General features: G+C 42.0%; 1 protein-coding gene across 6 annotated transcripts in view; it reads right to left on the reverse strand.

Moving 5' to 3' along the window:
• Positions 1 to 23,747, reverse strand: part of piezo1 (piezo type mechanosensitive ion channel component 1 (Er blood group)) — a 96,110-nt gene that overhangs the window by 42,813 nt on the left and 29,550 nt on the right. For all 6 annotated transcript variants that reach the window (XM_079513345.1, XM_079513342.1, XM_079513343.1 and 3 more), the window contains exons 2-7: positions 15,887 to 15,982; positions 8,924 to 9,089; positions 8,049 to 8,190; positions 3,084 to 3,339; positions 1,360 to 1,573; positions 284 to 455 (exon numbers count right to left, since the gene is read on the reverse strand). In XM_079513345.1, coding sequence (XP_079369471.1) covers positions 284 to 455; positions 1,360 to 1,573; positions 3,084 to 3,339; positions 8,049 to 8,190; positions 8,924 to 9,089; positions 15,887 to 15,982 — 1,046 coding nt within the window. The remainder of the gene's footprint in view (positions 1 to 283; positions 456 to 1,359; positions 1,574 to 3,083; positions 3,340 to 8,048; positions 8,191 to 8,923; positions 9,090 to 15,886; positions 15,983 to 23,747) is intronic.

Raw genomic sequence — 23,747 nt, forward strand, 5'->3', positions numbered from 1 at the left:
GTGTAGGACAAAGTTTGTGCACATACACCAAAACAAGGGATCCCACTTTAAGGGCAGACAGGTGTGCGGTATACTACATAGTATTGTACATACAGTATACACTAGTCATTTTGATTGTTGCCTTTGACCCTGTAGTTGGAAGGGAACCTAAATATTGTGGTAATGCCATTTTCTTTTCATTTTTATTCTTCTTCTTTTCTTTTTGCATAATTAATTGAAGTAAAAAGCAACAAAATAACACATACATCATGTCAAGGGACATTTAGTGTCTAGCAATACAAACCTTGTCAGGTGTTCCCTTACTGCCTGTTTTCAGCACGGTTGCTATGGTAATGTAGAGAAGGAAAAGTATCCCGGGGTTGACGTAGGTCGGCCAGTCATGTTGTGTGTTAAGGATGAGGTCATGAGGGGCAGTGCAGTTCCCTGGTTTGATTATGTCTTTTAGACCAAAAAGTCTAGACAAAGAGAAACACAGACATAAGAAAGAGACAAACAATGAGTGAGACAGTATGACTGAGAGACAGACAGTGGAATACAATTGAAATCTTCTTGACTTGCTTTTAGCCTGAATTATTTAACTCCTTGGATGCTGACAACGAGATAACGAGATTAATTTAATAATGCACAGGTAGCCATATGGATCGCTCGCTAGTATACGGCCGTGACCCTTAATAGAACATGGAAGATTAACACTTCCGGTTCAAACATAACAACAAAAGCTCTTCTTATCTGCTTATGTCGTACATTTCTCTGGCACTGGCCACCTACCGCCCCCTATGGTAACCGGAGTTCCAGGAATACAAATGAAAAGCAATTAAGTTTGTTTGAACACAAATTTGAACTAAAATAAATAATAAAATAATACAATTCAGCTATACTGTGTAAGCAAAGAGGGAAACATCTGTAAAACCATGCAAGAATAACATTCAATTTGCTTTATCATTGCAGTCATTGTTGAACGTTCTGCAAAATGGTACATTTTCAACTGCAAGTATTGAAAGGGTTGTGTGAATAAGATTGAGCTCCAGGCTGAGCCTCCAGGCAATACCTCTTGTCAACCAGTTATGGTCCTACCCTGACCACACGATCAACATTCCTCAACAGAAGTGCAAGATGACCCCCTCCATCCACCTCAGTGTTGTTGTTTTTTCCTTCTTTTTTTGTGGTTAAGATAATGATTTATTCACATACAAAAAAGATAGTTGTTGTGTTAGTGCTGCACAATTAATCGAAAAAAGACTCAGACACCTATGCGATCTCATTTCTAAATTTGAGCAAGAATCGTGCAGCACTACTGCGTGTGTGTGTGTGTGTGTGTGTGTGTGTGTGTGTGTGTGTGTGTGTGTGTGTGTGTCTGACCTGGCCCACAGACTGTGTGGTGGGAACAGGGCCTGTGCAAGCAGACACTGGTAGAGATACAGACAGGTCAGGTGGCCGGCGGTGAAGAAAGCCACCATCACACACAGTGCATTGAAGCCCAAGAGGCTGATGGGAAGGTGACACGCCCACCATGTGCACACGCCAAGGAAAAGCAGGAAGTATATGGCTGAGAAGGCTGAAGGCAGCGTGATGCCTGGGGAGTGAGTGACAGACAGACAGACAGACAGACAGACAGACAGACAGACAGACAGACAGACAGACAGACGCACGCTTTTGGATAAAACATTCTGTGCATTTTTTGTACAGACCATAGACCTGGGTCACGGGTGTCTTACCATTATTTACATTGTGTCCCAAGTCATTAATATGCTACCAGACTTACCCGACATGCTAAACAAAACTGCTTAATTCCCATGAACTTCACTTCAATCAATCAAACTGATCAATTTGTTTAATGTCCGTGGCTAGTGATTCAGAGGCGGGAGCCAGGCTAGGCTAATCAATCTTTTCCCCAGGGACTATATTGGTCAAGACTTTTCAAATCAATCCACGCTTTAAAGGCATTAAAATGCAACAATGTTTCGTTGTAATGAAATTGTGTGACGTGGGACACAGTAGTCCCTGCAAGTTGATTCATCATAGTGCACTGAACTGAAAGGTCCTCGGAAACCAAGCAAAACACAGCAGGCCTATGCTTTGGAAAGTGGTTGGCAGTGATGCCAAGTATACAGTGAGTCATAGTGAAATCTAAAAAATGCAGGTCCTTTAACCACTTAAGCCCTGGTGAAAATAGCAGCGCAATGCAATGCTTGGGAGCTTGTAGATCGGCTATTTTTTTTAATTAAAACATGTTCTAGTAACTGGGAACATATACATGCCATGGGGAGGGCTTGATCTATTCTAGAAAAAGAAGAAACACAAACGTCCATGTGGATAATTCAATATTCAACTATCCATGCCAATCCCACTCAGTAGTGTGTTTTACAAACATAATTTATTCCAGTGTATCAAAGTGGGAGGAGGTGCTGAACCAGATTTCTGGGTTTGACCTTATTTAATTAACCTTGGGTTTGACTGACATTCATTACAGGTCAACCCCCGTCTACACCCTCTCCTTCCTGTTTTACTCCTCCTCCACTGTGTTGTCTGATGAACCACCAATGCTTTAAAGCTGCAATCCATTTCATGTCCTAGCTATAGGATTCAAACCCGGGTGCAAATGTAATGCCCCACAGGGAAAGAGAGACATTTCCCTTAAAGCTACATACAATATCTCTTGTAAGTTGTCCACCAGTCCTACCCGACCACATGGTATACATTTCTCAATAGAATAGCAGGTAGACCAACTCCAGCCGCTGGCAGTTGTGTAGTTGTGCTTTGATTTGTCAACATAACATATTTGAACCAAAACAAGTTTGTGGATTGCAGCTTTAACAATAAGTACAAAGAAAGTAAATTGTCTCTGTCGGGTGAAAACCCATTATGTCCAAAATTGTTACTTTTCAGGATGCAAGTTCAAAAATAGTAAAAGTAGCAGATCTATAAGCTCTAAACGAGCTTGTATATCTGCTACTTTTGATACTGTGACGCTGTTGCATGATCAAGTAGGGCGTTACTTAATTTACGAAAAAACGTAAAAAAAAAAAGAATATTGACAGAGTAGGTTTCTGCCCAACAGCAACAAAATAAAAAGAGTGTCTTACCAGCCAGAGCCAGCAGGCTAATGGCAACAATTCTGCCCAGGTCACGCAGGACTTTCCTGGCGGTGGCTCTAAGACGCTCAGCCAGCTGTTTAGCCTTGGTCGCAGTGGATACCTCGTCCTCAGGGTCACTGGGCGGTGATGTTCCATCTTCATCTTCCTCGTCATCTTCCTCTACATCCTCCTCTTCCTCCTCCTCCTCCTCCTCCTCATCATCATTGTCATCATTCTCTTTTCTCTCTTCTGGCCCATCTTCTAGCTAGGGTGAGAGAGAAAGAGTTGGTTTTATTTATTTGAAAAATAAAAAATAACTGTAAGTAAAAGGTTCAAGGCACACACAAAGGCTTGTGTATTTATTCAGTAATCCAACTTCACACACACACAGCTGAGAAACATTAAACTCTCAGCTGCTTGCTCACCGCATCAAAGCTTGTGGTCTAGACACACACACACACACACACACACACACACACACACACACACACACACACACACACACACACACACACACACACACACACACACACACACACACACACACACACACACACACACACACACACACACACACACACACACACACACACACACACACACACACACACACACACACATAGACAATGTGCCCCATCAACCATCAGTCCCAATCACAGGTGACATAGACCTGATGTTACACATGTTATCTCTCTACCACCTCTTTAGCAAACAATGTATCAACAAGGATGTCTAAAAAGAAAGAGTTTATGTAAACATGACTGGCCCTAATTTTATGTTTTGAACTCAAGGTTTTATAAGGTTTATAAAAAACAATATGCATTCTGTTAAGAAGATTCAACGTTATCGAAAGGTTGTTGCATTGTTCTTTTTTTATATGAACGTGATGTTGTAAGGAGTCAGTCTGTGTGGAGTTTGCATGTTCTCCCCAGGGCCCCTATAGGTACCCTCACAAAAACATGCAGTAATCCTGGTCTCTAAACTACCTCCCCCTGGCCAGCCTGGAGAGGAAAGGAACTGGTTGGAATAACGTGTTCCTTACTTCCTTCCACATGCTACGTCCAACCGAGGAAACTCCCCTGTCAGGTGAAAAGAAGTGTCTTGGACACTCATACATTGAAGGAAGCATGAGGTCAGTCCGTTGCTCTCCCCAGGTTGGCAGAGTGAGTGTAGCACCCAGGATTACATTAGATAACACTGGGTGAAAAATGGGTTACAAAAATCGTGGCATAAAAATAGGTAATTAGAGTAAGAATAAGAGTAAAAAAAAGAAAATGAATCACTCTCTCTCTCTCTTGAGTCTATATTTCCCATGCACAGTTTGCAAGTATTTTCTCACCCATTCATAAGTTGAAGGTTCAGTAACTGTGTAAAGTATGACTGACTGTCCCTTGGTGATTTGGAATCTAACTAATGGCACATGTTTGACCATCTATCCATGTCAGCTTCAAAATACGAAGATAATGCACATGGAACTATAATTTAAATATACCTGCCGTTGGTTTTTATATGCTGGACATGATTTCCACCTGTGAGATAAGACTTTCTGTCTTCCGGAATAACATTTATCCATTCATATTTTGTAATCATTCACCTTACAATATGTATATCGAACTTACTATATATTTGATTTGACTGTGTCTTCCTTAAATTGGACTTGTTCTGTGTTCCTTTCTTCTTTATTCTCTTTCCCTATTCTAACTCTTCCTCTAAAGTAAACTACAAGTCTTTTACACCCTGCATGCATCATGTCATGTGACAATAAAGATCAGATCTCAAGTGAGCTTGATTGCTGACGTCAGCAAAGCAATAATAAATAGGCTACTGTCTACTTCATGAGGTCAGCAAAAACTCCCAAGAAGCCCTGCAGCCAGATGTCGGATTGTGCAAACAATACTTTACACATTAAAAGTCTCAGTGTTCATTCAAGTCTGAGAGTGTAAAAATGGACCCAAATGGACTACAGAACTACGACTCGACAATTCAAGCTTTGTAGTCTCTCCCACCTCCTCTCACCACCCGGGCCTTCCTTACTTTCTTTTCCCCTGTTATTCTCATTTTACCATAACGCAGTGTGCTGTTTGTTTGGGTGATTGCCTGGCAACAAGAACAGGAAGTAACTCCATAACTAGCATAGCAGAAAAAGGGAGAAGGAATGGGGGATTGGCAATAACAAAAGTACAAGGATGATAATGGGAAGGTGGAGATGATGTCATGGCAATTACTGTAATTATGGAAATTAACCACATTAACTCTGAGGTCCCTATTTTGGGCACATGTTCAAGATTGTTTTCCACAGGTTTTCAGTTATTATTAATTAGGCTATTGTATAAAATAGAAGGGAAGAGAAGAGAAGAGAAGAGAAGAGAAGAGAAGAGAAGAGAAGAGAAGAGAAGAGAAGAGTGTGAGCTCAGCAGGTAATTGTAGTTGTGTGTCAGCAACTAAAACAGAAGCTTACAATGAGCTGACTGTCAGCCCACACACACACACACACACACACACACACGTTGATATCACATCATGGTTCCGAAACAGAAATACCCCTTTTCACCATTTTTCCTTGGATACTTTCCAGTTAGTAGGAATAAAACATTGAACATTTTGTGCTCTCAAAGTTCTGTTGTGCTGCCTGACAATTGGCATTGCAACTCATGACTAAAAATGACTATGCAGTACGCACGCACGCACGCACGCACGCACGCACACACGCACACACGCACACACGCACACACACACACACACACACACACACACACTGCCAAAAACGTATTTTTTAAGAATACAGTAAATGGTCAATGCTTATTACGCTAATAGAAACCATGTGGCATGATGACCAGTCGCCTCAGAATTAACTTGTGGCAATATTTCATTCAATATTTTGGATGGCCAGAGAGCTAACACTGTGTAAACATTGTTATCGCCATGAGCCAGCAACAGAAATAGACGTTTTATTCGAATGGCTAAAGTACATAGACAGAAGAGACACATACAGTACTAATATCCTTAAAAACGAATATAAAGCCGTATTCTTTCTTCTCCCCAATGCCATGAATCGTCCAGTAGTGCTTGGTAAAAGTTTGTCGCTGGGCTGCAGGCTGGTCTCAGCTAGTTTCAAACAGAAATAATAATAATAAATCATTGATTTTTTATTCACTATAAATCTGGGCATAGAGGGGCGGAACAAACAAGCGCTGGAAACGGTCGCTGGCTTCCTATTGGTTCACCAACCTATAGTCCGCCTTCCCTCCCCTCCCTCCGCACCTCTCCCCTCCCCAGTAGAATGCAGCGGAGAACACTGACATCACCAAATTTGGAGCAACGCAGCGGCCCTCTGCTATTGGTTTAGCGAAATACAAGGTTCACTCCCACTGCTATGCCACTGTTCCTGCCTCGCTCGTACAGGCTTTTTTTCCCCTTTGAAAACAAAACGCCTGCAGGCTACATGTAACACATTTATAGTATTTAATACAACTCCTGTACTTGTATACCTTCAATCATTAACACTTTATAGGCCCTATTTTCGCTGGTGCCTTATATCCCTAAACGTCTTTGCCTTTTCTTTTTTTTTTTTTTTTGCAAAAGGTAAACGTACTTACACTGATCTACATCAACACGTTGTGAGCTTGAAGATCGGCTAAAAAAAAAAGCTAATACGTTTAGGGATAAGGGGTAAGGGGTGGCACAAGATATAGCAGAAACTCTTTTATACTTATGTTTTCCTTTATTTTTATAATGTGAGTATTAGTATTGACTCTGTAGTGACTCAAACGTACTGAAATGTACTGGGCCTTTTTTCATCCACAACACACACATGGCGCAACACGATAGGAGAGTGGTTGTGGAACGTACTGTACCAAGTGTGCTCTAATGACTGGTAGCGGGTCCCCGTTTAGATTCCTGTACATGTGGCCAAAGTGTCCGTGTGTCACTCCCCTGCTGTGTTTCCGGTCTCTCTCTACTAAATAAGTAGTAAGCTGCCTTGGGAAGTTGGGACACTACGGTTCCCATGACCTGATGAAGATCAAATAGATCGAAACGTTGTCAGAATTTTCAATAAAGAACGTCTTTCTTGTACCTGTGGTGTGCGGGCTCCATCCAATACCTACTACGGTTCCCAAGCCATTTGGCCCATAGGTCAGATGTCTATCTTCCGTTTCGTTGCTTGTGGTGGCTTGACGTATGTACAGTAGGACAGGGGTTCTCAACGTTTTTGGCCGGGGACCCCCGGAAATGCTTTGGCAATGTCTCGGGACCCCCGCCCCACCCCCTCCCGACCCCCAATATAAATTGACTGCTACAATAACCTTAAACCATTTTGGGCGGGAACCCCTTTTGATGTTTTAAGCATTGTTATAATTTAGCTATTGAAAAATAGCAGACCTACGAGTTCATAGCGCGCCACCGAGTGGCGCGCTATGAACTCGTAGGTCTGCTATTTTTGAAAAATCGTGAAAATATTTTATTTTTTATTTTTTTTTGAAAATATTTTGGGGACCCCCCAAAATAATTTGGCGACCCCCCGAGGGGTCGCGACCCACAGGTTGAGAACCCCTGCAGTAGGACACCCCTTGGACATGAGGCTAGCATGTCAAAAGGGACTTACTCCCAATCCAACCCTTGATGCGGTGTCAAGCAGGGAGGCATTGGGGACCATTTTTATAGTCTTTGGTATGACTCCGCCGAGGGTTGAACCCTGACCTCCCAGTCTCAGGGCAGACACTCCTCTATATATCTATCAAATAAAGGCTCATAAAAGCCCACAAATTACTTAACCACTTAAAACAAAATTAGTTAGTTGATCGTGTTGGCATGGGCCCTACACTTAGTTGACATGCCATGGACTACACTAAATTATGTTTGCAGAAAACGCGATGAATGTTGCCCCAGAATAGGGATGCTAGGGTTCACGTGATTAAAACAACAACAACAACCTCACACACAACACATGCATGTACTCTACATGGCCAGACTCACTGAAGTGATGTTCGCCATAGCCACCATCTCTCTGTTCCTGACCAGTCGGCTGCAGAGCACCATGGTTACCAAGGCAACGATACATACGCACACGTCAGGACATAAGAGACGCAACACACTCCAAGGGTCATCCAGGGGAAGCCTGTAACACACACACACACACACACACACACACACACACACACACACACACACACACACACACACACACACACACACACACACACACACACACACACACACACACACACACACACACACACACACACACACACACACACACACACACACACACACACACACACACACACACACACACACACACAATAAATGGGAAATTAGTTCCATGTCCTGACAGTTGTTGAACTGTTGGTACAGTTAACATCGACACAAAACATTTTAAAATGTATGATAAACTTCATCAAATGCATCAAAGTTGCATCTCAATTAAACACTTACTTTAGAAGACCTACACGCCACATTGTGATCTGATATTTTAAAAGAGGTTCAGCACTAATAGTAGTCCATGAGCCCAGGCCAGTAGGCTATTTTCACTAATTGGTACCACCCAAGGAGGCAAATTCGAGTTTGGCATTTTGAAAAGGTCTATGGGCCCTATTTTGTGTAGAGTCTCATGGCTTATGACTAAACGTATTAAGCATTTTGTAGTATTTTGAAAAACAATTTAAAATAGTGACACGTAAGCTTGAAGACTGCCTATTTTCACTATTTTAAAATGGTTTTGAAAACGTGTGAAACGGGACATTCTGCATAATGAGTACTTTCTACTTTTGGTAGTACATTTTTATACCAATACGTTTGTATTTTTACTATTTTACTCAAGTAAAAATACAACTTGAATGCACGATACATACCTGGACAGCCCTATGTGTCTACTTAGTGTATCCCATTGTGAACAGTTGTGGCCCAGGGCCGTGTCCAGGGCAGGGTGGGTGTATAGGACGGTCTGGAAGCAGATGTGGCTCAGGACAAACAGTAAACTGGTGCAAAAAACTGCAAGAATAAAACGACCTGTATGACCTGGAGAAGAGAGATAGATGGGAGTAGGGGAGAGAAACATTCACATGTGACTCATGGAAGAAGAAGTTATCTATTTTCACGAGCAGGACTTTGGTTTTGTTTGTTATTATCAAATAATTTGTTGCTGGAGGAACGAACTCCTTTCAAAAGAGGACTTGAAAGTTTGTGTAGACCATGAAATAAAATACCATTTCCCCCCCTCTGCATCAAAATGACAAAACACAACATATTAATGTAGACTTAATATAAGACTTTAGTCTCATGATATGACCCCTCATAATATCTCATGATGAAACTCTTCGGTCCATATGGGATCCTTGAGGGGCTCCCGGGGTCCCCAGCAAAATTGTTATTTTAGCATCAGAATCAGTTTAACCACTTTAACCCGATATCGGCTTTTTGAAAATAGATGATCTACAAGCTTACAGACACAACGTGTTGTTGGCTTGTGGATTAACTATTTTCAAAAATTCCAGACAAAATGTGGAACATTTGTAATATTTCTGAAACAACACAATTGTTTTATGGGGGTTTCTGACACCAAATATTTTCTGATGGGGGTCAGCAACCAAGTCATTATATGAATTTGGCCATCTTCGACATGAATAGGCTTGAGAACCATTGGGATAGACCACATAAGCATGCACATTAAAAGCTGAACCACATCATACGCTACACATGCACATAGTCACACACAGACAAATAAAGGCACATTAAAACACACACAGGTGCTTGCAGGAGGTCCTCGTAACCTCTGATCACCTCAGCAGCTTCAAAAAGCAGACTCAGACAATGGGGCTGTAACACAGCATGGCACTGCAGAGACAATTAGCCTGCGTATTAGGCCTCCGTCTCCTTCCTTAACTCAGGGGTTCTCAACCAGTGGGTCGCGACGCCCCCCTCGACAAATTATTTTTTTTCAGTTGCAAAAAAAACAGATTTTTTGCAACTGAATGGCTGGAAAATGGAAATTAAGAGTTTACATAGTACACATAGTGCATGCATAAACTTTCCTTAATGATTATATCTGGTTTCAGTATTTATGAATGATGTATTTTCTCTATTATTAAGGTTATTGTAGAGGTCAATTTGTATTGGGGTGGGGGCAGGGCGGGGGTCGCGAGACATGGCCAAAGCATTTCCGGGGGTCCCCAGCCAAAAACGTTGAGAACTCCTGCCTTAACTCAACCAGTGGTGTGTTCTAGGTGTTTTCTGACGGACGGTATACCATAATTATTCCCTCCCACATGCACGTGACGGCACGCGCACATGGTGACCGAATGAAGAAAACGCTCTTTTGTTAAAGACCCCTAAAACATGATCATCCGGTATTATTATTATATAAGGAGGAAGAATGTATTCAAAAAAGTGTACAGTATTTGTTAAAATGACGTTTTATGTGGACATGCTTACTGGAAGGTATACACATTTATTTTTTCTTGGACGGCATACTACGTATATAGCGTAACACCACCAAACTCAGGTTCAGATGTCTATTCCGGTTGACTTTTTTGACCTTTTAGCCTATTAAGCACAACTTTAAAATGACGGGTGTGCACGCGTACACACACACACACACACACACACACACACACACACACACACACACACACACACACACACACACACACACACACACACACACACACACACACACACACACACACACACACACACACAAATGGAAAAACTATTCTGTCGTTTCATTTTCCCTCTCATCAAGTTAATATCACAGCTATCAGGTGGACTCTCCAAGACATGTTTACCTTTCCATGGTAGCAACGGAAAGAGTGGAAGAGAAGAGAAATGGAGAGATACTGCACAGAGCTGACTGTATTTATGCCCACATACACTGTAACCGAGGATCTGAATACATACTGTACACAGTGTTTGTGTATGTTTCTTTGATAGAACTTTATTGCACATTTGCATCTAATCAATGTTTATTTTCCAAAGCACTTTGTAACAGCCATTTTGAAAAAAGCCCATGTAAATGTATTATTTATTATTGCAATATGTAATTCATTAATCATTTAGCCTTAAACACAAACATGCGATCAGCGGGTGCTTGTGGTCCCAGCTGCCTTGCAAGTCATTTCTTCTCAAGGGTGACCTCTTTTGACTTTAAGTGGTACTCAGTCCCCCCGCCACATTGTAAAATAAACTAGAAAGATGCAATCCTGCGGAATTGTGAGTGAGGTTGCCTATCCCTATATTGTTATATTGTTAATTTAGAAGAGTTGAGTTGGATATGTCACCTGTCCAATCAGATGAGGGCAAAGCGCACAAATGCCTGGAGTTCCGAATCGCTGGCCAATCGGAGGGGAGAATAGAGAGTAGGGATGTAACGATGAGACATTTTGGCCGATATCGATATCCGATATAATTGGTCCGACCTGTTCTCTGCTGTAGGAAAGAGGCGTGCTACTGAGCCTCGCCAGACCGTAATCCGCTGGTAGGCAACTTTTTTTTGCCAACGGCTGATTCGGTCTGGTTTATTAACCAGGCTACATTCACAGACCATGTATAGCTCACACCAGATATACTTGAATAAAATACACATATAATGAGTAAACCGTATGTGTACAGAATGTATGCTGCCTTCAACCACTTCATAATGACTTTAAACAGCCGGATCTGTCTTCATGGACCATAAACCAGTTAGAGAGAAGTGTAGAATTGTGCAGACAGACAGACAGACAGACAGACAGACAGGGCTTATGAGGAACATTCAGATCACATGAACCCAGGATTTTCACCAGATGAAATGACAAAAGATAGATTTCAGTCAGGGTTGGAGGGCACACACAGCACATGTAATTATTTTAAATTATGTATTTATACCGATAGCAGCTGAAGTCCTTGTCAAGTCTGTCTGTCTATCAGTACCCCCTGGTACATACAACACCACTGACCACGTTCTGAACACACTGAGGAAGGCTTGACACCAACATTACGTTGTTTTTTTAACTGGCAGTCTTGACTGAGGGGGCTAGATGGTCCGGTTGAAGGGGGGACGCCCCGTCATGGCCTGGGACCTGGGGCCTGACTGAGGGGGCTAGATGGTCCGGTTGAAGGGGGGACGCCCCGTCATGCCGGGCCTGGGGCCATCATAAAGAAGTGACAAGTGATAATTTAATTGGGGTCCAAGGCTACATGAGGACTCACAACATAAATGTCATCGTCCTCAGTATATATTTTAAAGGGGCCTGGAATTCCTGGCAGCAGCGCCTGTCATCATAGATTTTGATAAATGATCTGGTGTTCTAGAAGACCCACACATACCCACCGCTGGTCTTGAGTGTCCCCTTTAAACTTTAAACTCACTCTCAGCTTTTCATAGGGCAAAGGGATATTCAGAATATCAAATTCATCCTCCATTTTCTATCTCTCTTGGGGTAAGTTCTGCTGGCTGGAACTGATGATGAAACAATCTGAATAAGAAAAATAGTGCAGACCCCCGGGATCCGCCAATAGGTCAATCATTAATGCGTCATTTTACAGAGTTCAAAACTTTTCTAAATGTTTATGAAAATAGCTGAACTACAAGGCAATGTGTTATGAATTGAAAATGCTGGCAAGAGAAGAAAGCTCATGTCATGTGTTATTTTCAAAGTGCCAGTACAGCCATTAAAAATGTTGCCTCTGGGAGCCAGCCGAAACAACTAAATGAAAATTCAATACATGAAGGACCTCCCCAGATACCCTAATGACTACCCGATGACTTTGAAAATCGTACAGAGTGTAGGATAACAAACCAATGTCTAAACTTAATTAACATTACTGATTGAATGGTCAAGGGACTAGGTCTCTGTGAGGCTTTTCCGTTGTGTTTATAGATGTTGTACTGTATGGTTTAGCACATAATTGTAGTCATATGAAGTAGGATACCTGTTTAGTGTTTACCAACATAAAAATACCAATCGAGCTCATGACAAAAACAGTACAATATGAATAAATGACTACTACATAGTGAAATTCCCTGTTAATTTAACTCTGGACCCAAACAGACCCCATTTTGATCAGTTGAATTGATTTAATCTGGTCATTACTACTACAATATCAGACCAGCTGTTTTTTTCTTTTTACATCTTTCAGTCTGGCCGTCATCCAGTTGTTTCATATCAACAGGTAGCTGGTTGTGTCACCACACAGTGATGCATACGAACAGGTAGCGGCACATTCTTACAAAACTGATGTAAGAGTCCTTGGTTATGGTTTTCTTAACCACTTAAACACTATATACTTCGTTGTACGTCAAATGGTACATGCCCACACCAGACTCAGACACAAGGCAATCTTGTAATCTGTTTATTTGCAAGATGTATGCCCATTTTCCCCAATTGTTTGTCTATTTTTTGCCAAATGTACGCCTATTATGACGTGTTCACAATAGGGATGCTGGAGTTCATGTGGTTAAACTTGATTGTCAGTCCACCTTGTCATCAAGGTGCGATCACAGAGACGCATCACAATAGGGCTGTGCAATATACCAAACATATATTATACAAATCTACAGGAAATTCTTTATTTATTCTCGGTTCTTGACGAAACCTGCACATGTCACATACATATGACATCATATGGAACAGCACTGTTACCATGGTGATATATACACAATGGGTGAAAACAGTGGCTAATAGCTGGCAAACAGGGTGTTCTGTTGACGTTATCAGGAGGTTGTGTGTGTGTGTGTGTGTGTGTGTGTGTGTGTGTGTGTGTGTGTGTGTGTGTGCGTGTGTATGCACGTGCGTGCGTGTGTGTACCATTCCTATATTGTGGTATAATTTGCTGTAGCAAACGTGCTGTAACAAGTAAATTAACTTAAATAGTTCACCCAAGAAACGACTATATTTCTATTGTTTATTTATTCACTACCCCTTGACATATCGAATACGATGTGTCATATGTATGTACATTAATTTATTGTGAATGAAGAAATCCCCAAACTAAGAAAATACTGTACTTACTAAATACTGAATTGAAGCAAATGTAGGAGAAGATTAAAAACAGCCAAACGATATAAACAATGTGTTTATAAACTCCTAAACTCTTACAACCGGCTTGCATAATCAATAAGACCAAGTGTGTACATCATGGCAAGGTAACAGACAACCCAGACCTCTACCGAAGTGTCATTGTGCTTTAGGGTGTGTTAAATGTACAAACTGGTATCACTTCTCTATCACCAGCAGGACAAAGGAAGGGGATGTGTGAAAATAGAAACCAAAGCACGAGTCAAATTAAGTGTGTAATAAACTAATGATTCTACATCCTGTCTTGATGTTTGATTACTCTATATACAGGAAGCACTAGTAGCCAACAGCCCTGGGTAGCATGACAGACATACATGTTGGACAAACAAACCATTATCAGTGTGTGTGTGTGTGTGTGTGTGTGTGTGTGTGTGTGTGTGTGTGTGTGTGTGTGTGTGTGTGTGTTGTGTGTGTGAGTGTGTGTGTGTGCATGTACTTGTGTGTTTCTTGATAAGTAACATTTGTATTTTTCATGTGGTGCCACAAAGGCAATAGCAGACTGTCTGTGTCTGTCTGTATGTACACAGCTGTGACTGATATGACTTATGGTGGGGGACTTACCGGTGGTGCCCGACCCGTTAATTATTATTACTACAACAAGCAATTAGGAACTCAGCGTTAACTAGGGATTTTCTAAATTGACAGTGCAGCACAAGTTAAGTCATTCTGATGCATATCCGTGGTCATCATATGGACATACCTAACAATAGATGCCAAAACAATGGGAACATTTCCAGTTAGGTGTATTTTTATATCAAAAGTCCATAAAAAATACTTCCTTTAAACAAAAACATGCTGCGTGATGATGTGTCTAGGCCTGCATTAATAAAAATGAATCTTGATTTTATTCGCCTGTTTGATTCCCATAATATGTATCTGAAAACATTACAGGTTAGAAATAAGCCACGTAGTAGCATACATGCTTTGCTGGCCATCTGTCTCTCTTGTAAACAAACAGACTCCATGTGCAGATGTAGCGTTGACACTAACCCATAGACTGAAGGGATGCAACGCTCTGATTTGTTCAGAAACACAGAGGCTTCCGTTTCAGACTGAAACTTCAAAGTAACATGACAGAAAAAGCCATTGCACCCCATTCTTAAAATACAGTAGCGTACCCCTACTGTATCTATCTACCTATTCAGCTATAGTTTACACAGGAGGCAAATGGTAAACACATACATCAAACGGGTACGGAGGGAGTGAAGTGTTAAGGGCTGAGGTAGACTTGTTTAATTGGGAGTGCGTCTTACTGCAATGGGGAGTTTGTTCCACAGTGTGGGAGCCAGTAGTAGGGAGAAGAGTCTGGGACTGCATAGCATTGTCCCGGGTGTTAGGGAAGGTTCAGGCACCCTGTGTTAGCTGATCTGAGTGAGTGGGAGGGGTTGGATCAGGCTGAACACGATCAGGAGAGGATCATATCGCATGAACAGAGAGACATACAGTATAGCACTAGAGATCTTGAGCCTGATTGCACACTGGTGTCGTGCACCGAAAATAGGCACGCTGCGACACTTTGAGCTTGTAATTTGATTATTTTCCATGCACGACACCCATACACAACTAAGCCTGACCCTAACTCAGGCTTTAGGAACTAGGGGCGCTGTGACCTGTCAGGTACAGATGTTTCAGGTCGATGAATTGAACATTTTGGCTGGAGAAATAGAATCTTATTGGTCATGGTGGCCGGCCACAAAAAAGAAGCCCTGAAACAGACACAAATATACACACATTTTAGTATCACCTCTGAAAGTGTCTTACCTCTGATTGTGTGTTTGTTGGGCCAGAGGAACCATGGCAGCAGCAACAAGTAGAGGAGATAGACCAGGGACAAGGCATTGTATCGAAACAGACACGCTAAAGAGAGAGAGAGAGAGAGAGATTATTATTATAATAAACTTTGACAAGCAGGTAAATTCAGAGGGAGAGTGAGTGCATTTTCCGGCAGTGGCATCAGCCGCGGAGTTTCCGTCAATTGCCGACAACACAATGTTTCTCGGCGACCATAGCCCTAACCTCACAGGGAAGAGACAGGTGATTTTTAACCGGCATGTCTCGGCAGTTTCGGTGTCGGCCGCCGAACGGACAGACACTGCTGCTGAAGGTAGCGGCAGTTGAGTGTCATAATCCCCCCCACCTTCCCCGACAGGTGCCGCCCCTCCCCCCGGCAGCGCCGCGTCTGATTGCCACTGCCGGAGAATGCACTCGCTCCCTGGAAATTCATTTATATTTTATTTATGCAAGCTTTGTACATCTATTGCCAAAATCAAGCCATTTCTCTATTTCACAGACCTGAAGAATGTCATCCATATCCTATTCCTTACACACTCTCACTTGGACCACAGGATTAGTCATTCGTCCTTGTCCTGTCTGTAACTGATCCAAAATGCTGCAGCCAGCCTGGAGCCAGTACTCAGAAGAGACCCATATACCCGTACCCCTATCCTGGTCTCTCTGTCCACTGGCTCTGTGTATTATTTAGAATTGATATCAAAATGCTAATGTTTGTTTACAAAGCCCTGAATTGGCCACCCCCTCCTGTATCCTCCTTCTAACACCCTCTTCATTCAACCTCCAGGTCTCTCCGGGGCTAGTGGTTGTCCTTCAATCCACTCAATCCGTGAAAGCATCCATGTCGTTTCAGATTTTTATTTTCTACTCTTTAAAAAAAAAAGTGCCTTTGAGCTATTTGTATTTGTAGGGTTTTTGAGTGGTGCAACCACTCCAAGGAACAGCAATGTCCCTATGTCCCAACCTATGTCCACTCCTAACCTATGTGACTATGTCCGTTTAGAGTACCAGCAGAGGCAAAAGTGGTGCTGTTGTGCCAGAAACAGAGAGAGAGAGATAGTGTTGCACTGTTGCCTGCTAATATGAGAGAGAGAGAGAGAGAGAGAGAGAGAGAGAGAGAGAGAGAGAGAGAGGGGAGTTGCACCACTCAGTTCACACAGGTGTGATTTTTTTAAATCTCGGAGCCATAGAGTAGAATCGGCTCAACGGTCGTCCTAAATATTTTTACTTTTAACATCTTACTAAGCTGGGATGACCAGATCTTATGCATGTCATTGCAGGCTGACCAGGCCATACCCTTCCTAGTTTGAAAGTCCTTTTGGGAAGAAGATATATATGAACCCAAATACTTGTAGTCATCAACCTGTTTCAGATGAGTGTTGTTAAGTGTTTTTATAATGTGGTTATTGTTGGATTTGCATATATTTACGTATTCAGTTTTCGTCTCGTTGAGATAAAGACCAACACAGTTGGAGGCCTGCTTGAAATTTCTTTATTAGGAACAATCCCTTGAGATGAACCATCTCGTTTTCAAGGGGGTCCACGATTCACAAAATACACTTCATACATAGACACTTTTTTACAGACAGTTCAACCAGACAAAAACAAGACAAGACAAGACAAAACAATACAATTCATAGATAAAAAAAAAAAAACTGCAACAAAACAACATTTCACATAACATGGACATAACGTAGACATAACACATGGATCATTGCATCATGGATCTGTTACAGTGATGATTAGTGAAAACATGAACAGGTAGTCTCGAGATGAGAGGACAGCACAGTTTTAAACAAATGAAAAGATGTTATTGAACGAATATAGACAGCTAGATTATTCCAGTCACAAGGAGCTCTGAACATAAATTTTTTTTTGCCAGCTGATGTGGGTATATTAAAGTAAATCTGTGAGCAATGTCTAAGTTGATGTGTAGAAGTGTATGGTATCATAAGCTGTTTCAAATACTGTGGATAATTTAAATGAATGCATTTAAAGATGAAATGCAGCCAGTGCTGCTGTCTTCTTGAGGTGGGAGATGGTAAATTGAGATTTTCGTACAAGGTACAGTGGTGGGTCAAATATGGGCAGTCAAGGACAAATCTGCATAAACGATTATATACTGAGTTCAAGGGAAGAAGGTTTGTATTAGTGGCAGTCTGATAAACTACATCTGCATAATCAAGAATTGGTAGTATGAGTTGCCTGCTCAAGAGACTGAAGGAGAGCCTGAGCGTATTCCAATGATTGACTGATAAGCGCGATGTCATCAGCGAAGTCAGTGTCGGTTAGGTATTTAGCAGGTTGACGAGAGCTTCTCCTAGGGTTTAGTTGGTAGCCCTTATCATTGATATTATCAACTGACATACGAAGAACATAATCAACAACAATAATAAATAGAAACGGGGCAAGTGTGTCGCCTTGGAGAATGCCAGCAAGGATGGGGAATGATGGTGTTTCTCCTTCAGGAGTAAGGATGACCGCTGAGGTATTTAATATAGAACGTTTATGGCATTGATCATTTTGTTGGGGATACCATATCATTTAAGAACATTTTGGCTCTGTCCACTGAATCAAAAGCCATTGAGAAATCAACAAAGACTAGTGCGAGATCGATGTTGCAGAGCTGTGATTCCTCAATAACCCTACGTAAGCATAGGGTTTGACTCAAAGTGGATCTGCCACGTCTAAATCCGTTTTGATTGTTTCAGAGTAGAGGCTCAACGAAGGGGATAAGACGATTAAGGATGAGTTTGTTGTAAAGTTTTGCAGCAATTGGCATTAAGGAGATTCCTCTTAGACTTACATACATTACATACATTAGACTTACATAGACTTGAGCTGAATCCGCTTTCTAAAATGGGCAGATCAAGTGAAACTCTATACATAAATACGATTTATGGAAGCAATAAGGTAGGAAAGTGGGACTAATTACATTTTACTGGCACAAATGGGAATGAATGGGACTAAATGAGAGATCTGTCTCTGTTTTGTCTGTTATAAAAGCTTGCAACTTGCTTTCCAGTTACTTGACAGACAAATTGATTTGAATTAATTTGCCCAGTTGAATATTAAATGCCTGCACACATAGCTAGATTTTGTCAGAAAAATCACACCCGTGTGAAGTGAGGGGCGCTCTTCACATTATACACCATCATACATTATCTTATGAATTGAATGAATTTAATTTGTGATTAGTTAGCCGATTTGCTCGTCTACATATAACGTACATTTTCCATTCATTGTCAATGGCCTTTAATGTTTGTGTTGCCACACATTTACGTCATATTCGGCGGACATTTCACCTAATTTCTCCTTTCATTGTCAATGGCAAATATTGAGACGTGTGAGGACAAAAGCTGAATATAGGAGGGGCTAGCGCCCCTCAAAAAAACAGAACCTAGTTCTCCTAAAGAACCAGAAAGAGGAGAGCTCACAAATGTGGACAAAATTATGGTATACAATTTGATTCGATTTAGCATGTGTCCCGTCAAAACTTTTGACAACCAGAGTCTCCAGCTCCAGATATATTGCACATGAGTGATACACCCATTTTGACTATTGTAGGCTGCCCCCCAGTGACTAGCAAAAACTCTGACCCATTATGGCCACATGCCTTCGTCAGCGAGTTACCTTGGAGGACCCTGATGTACACCCTGATGCACACAGAGCGCGTTTTTCTGATTTTTAGTGGTGTTTCTCCATCGGTTTTCTGAAAAACACGTCCAGTGTGCTTTTTTCTGGTTTTATCCTCGTAGCAGATTTTGTATTGACCTGCACTTTCGTTGAACTGTACCCATTCTACAAACTGTTAATACAATTTTCAATCAATCAATGAAACAAAAAAACATAATACTGCTTTCGATCTTTTGTAACACTACTACCGGAGGAATTTGTTTGAATGTTTTTTTCTTAATCTTTTTTTTCTGTCTCTTCCCTACTCTCTATAATTTAGGACAAATTGATCCTAGATAGCCAGGGGCCTCAGACCTTGATCAGTGTTTCATATAATCTCTTTACCACTTCACTGCCTATTAAGCTACAAATTATTTGGCAACTGACGCTGTGATGCACCAACAATAAACAATACATACAAGACAATAAGGTATCATGAACATACAGGACTCACTGTCTAATTGTGCATTTGCAGAAAAACCTTTCAGAGAGTAGACACAACATATATTGAGCATTTGACAGTAGACTACTGTATACCAGCAAGACGCCCTGAGGGCTAGAAGCGACCTCGCCCTAAAGGGCGCGTGCACGAATCCGCCTGGGTGACGGCAGACTGCTGGGCAAGCACTGGCATGGGGGGTCAGATCAATATATGGAATGAATTCTGTACTGGTCATATATGGACCATGTCTTGAGTGTACAGGGTTTGATGAGGTCAGATCAACATATGGAATGTGAGGACAGGAATGACGGATGGGGAAGGATCAACATATGGGATGTCAGAACAGGTGTGAGCATATATGGAGGCATGATGTCACGAGGAGTGACCATATATGGAGGCGTGATGCCACAAGGCATGCCCATATGGCGTGGGGTGACTAATGGACGTACGGACGGGATATGTAGGTTTTCATAGTAAATGCGACCTATGGTCGCAACAATAACCACTTAAACCCTATGTCCGTTGTTGACTGGGGTCCCCCAAGTTCTATACTTAGTACCCTCATTTTTTCCCTCTACAAATCTATTTGTTGAAAATAGCCAATCTACAAACTCACGTGTAGATTGGCCTCTACATGTGTCATAATCTACATGCGTCACAATCTAAATTACATGCATCACGGTGTGTTGTGAGCTTGTAGATCAGCTGTTTTCGCCTATTATGTTATGCCCAAAATAGGGACGCCAGATGGGATAGTGGTTAAACAGAACTAGACCTGTGCTTAGGCTCATTAGGACCACTGGCAGAGCCTGACCAAAGCCTTTTGTGATGGTTCTGGACAACTGTGTATCTGACCGACTCGACACCTGACACTTTACTACACCCTGCGGTGGTGTGGAACACGTGTGTAAAATTTGATGTCGGTGGGGTGAACGGTTCTCGAGTTACGTGGATTACAGACATACATGCACGCACACACACACACACACACACACACACACACACACACACACACACACACAGAGACGTGGTGCTTTTATAGTAGGATGTGAAGAATCCCCCATAATGTCCCTCCAATCAATGTATTGCGCTGTCTCCTCTCTCTCGTGCTGGCAAGACAAAAAGGAATGCTGTCAGAGCAGAGTGACTGCCACGCCAAAACGGCCCTGATCCAAACCTCTTCAATATGTAAAGTGCTGAGGTAGGCTATACAGTAGCATACATCAGCGTCAAGTTCAACTGTTCCATCTCCCCACTTAAACTCTGTAATCTTAGTCAAACTGACCTGAGATGAAACTGTATTCTGGCCGATTTTCTTCCGTCTACAGTACACGCAAAAAATAGTCGATCTGCAAGCTCACAACGGTGTGAGCCCCAGAATAGGGTCAAGCAGTTAAGGATAATCCCACCAATATCGAAGTTCACCTCACTTCATAGAACTGGACAAACAGTGGCTGTGCCTAATTCTTACCTCTACCATACCAGTTTTCATCTTTGTATTCATAGTAAGGATAGTGTGGAGAATTAATAGATTTTAGCCTGTATCACTTATCTATTCCATGAGATGCTGTTATAAACTATTTTTCTAATAATGTTTTTGTACTCTCTGACAAATACACAAGCATTTCCACCTATGCTGTCTAGCACCACCATGGTGAATTATCATGTAAATCAATTTAGCTTTCATGGGTTTCCTTTGTGCAGTTTCAAAAATCATACTCTGACCACATCCAGCTTTAATATTCCTATGGATTACTGTGTTACTGTGACCCATGCAACCAACAATATAATTAAACAGAACTGCCTCAGCTCATTACAGTTTGTCTTCTACGGGCCGAGCAGTCTACGGCTTGGTCCCAAGTCTCTATCCTCAATTGAACTGGAGGTTCAACTTTCATAGTCATGCCAGGTCTCTTATTCCTGCTCCATGGAACAAAGAGTGAGGGTTAGGAGGCATCTCTGAGGAGCTATGAGCCAGAATACATGAGTGCTTCCTTCCAGGAAGAAGCTGAACACCATGGTGTTAATGACTCCGCCCCTACAGCTGTCAATTTGAAGGGTTTGCTGATATGAAACTGTAGCGAGGCAAATTAAAGTAAAGAAGACTATTCTTCCATTGCCATCAATGAGCAGTTTACAAAATTACATTATCTAAACCGTTATGATGGTGGGGGGGTGGGGCTCGGCTGTATCATAATCAGAAATGGACGTTGCTCAACATGACACTTTGGAGGAACCGACGTGCCACTTCCCTAACATTTCTTAGCGTGGTGTCTCTTTGCATTGTTTCCTCCGTGCATCCTCAGTGGGAGGAACTAGGAAAGTGGGAGGCTAGGAAAGGAAATGAAGGCAAATTAAGACGTGAAGGAAAATAAGATTTGCTAGAACTTGCTAGAACTGGGATGAAGCCCAAGAAAGGGTCTGTGAGTGAGCCTGTGTATGAGTCTGGGCAGACTCCACACACAAACAGTCTGTGATTCCCAGGCTAATCTCGCAAACCGCTGGACTGATCAGAGCCAAATGTCTTGCACACACTGCCATTAGGCCGAGGAAGTAAACTATCTTTTTCAAATTAAAATCATAATTTTAATTAAATTAACTTAAAACATTTATTGATTGTTAAGTCTGGCTACTGCCTGCAGCCATGCACATGTGTGCGTGGAATATGTATTTACAATCATAAATGTGTCACAATGTTTAGGAAGACCTTGCTGGCAATGACAGGAGAAGGGGGAGAGAGAAAGAGAGAGAGAGACAGACAGACACACACAGCTGGCTGTCTGCCCACGTGTTTCCAGGAGTTCCAAGGGGTTTCCCTAAAACCTCTTACGAGCTCTCTCTCTCTCCCTCTCTCTTTCTCTCTCTTTCTCTCTCCCCCCCCATTTCACCCCCATTTAACTTTGAGGGCCTCCAACATCTGGCTTTCAGAAATGAGGTCATGTGGCAGCTAAGGCTCTGGACGTTTCACTAACATTTACTCTCAGAATGTGTCTTGACTGTGTCCCTTCCCTGCCAAGAGGTCTGACAAGGTCTCCAAGCCGGATATCTTATTTTGAAGACCAAATTACCGGAAGTTAGCATTGGCTTGAGTTAGCCACGATCTTCTTTAAAGTCACCCGAAACGTACATTTTGTAACCACTACCAGCAACGCCTTTGTTACGAGCCGGGAAGCTTTAGAGCTAACCAGGAAGTGAAGACAGCGATCTTTCATAATTCAATAAAAACCCCAAAACTCGTCCAAACTTGGCAGTAAATGAGTTTTAATGTTTGGAAAAAATAAAAAAAACAGTAGCAGCCAAGTCTATGGACTTTTAATGTTTGGGAAAAAGAGGGGGGAAGAAACATCACCCTGCGTGACGACATGTGGCAAAATAAAAAACAGTAGCAGGCTAGCAGCCGAAAAACAGGACCCCACTTGTGATGTCATGTAGCAGCCACAGCAGCCCGTCACTTCACACCAGTGTGATTGTTATGTTTGTTTTAAAGGTCTCTGCACACTGGGGGAGATTGTTTTCATGCAAATAATTCGCTTTTTCTAAAACCTCATAAAGTCAATGCAAGCTTCCACAGCAGCAACTGTTATTTTTTCACTCTACTGTCATGGCTGGCGAATGTTACACCTCTGACCAATCAAAAGGCAGTGATGTGAACAGAGCAGGAGCTGGCCCGCAGCTCTGCGAGGTCGGGGGAGCCCACTGCACCCTCACCTCTTT

Source organism: Electrona antarctica, assembly GCF_951216825.1.
Source record: "Electrona antarctica genome assembly, chromosome: 10".
NCBI classification, from domain to species: Eukaryota; Metazoa; Chordata; class Actinopteri; order Myctophiformes; family Myctophidae; genus Electrona; species Electrona antarctica.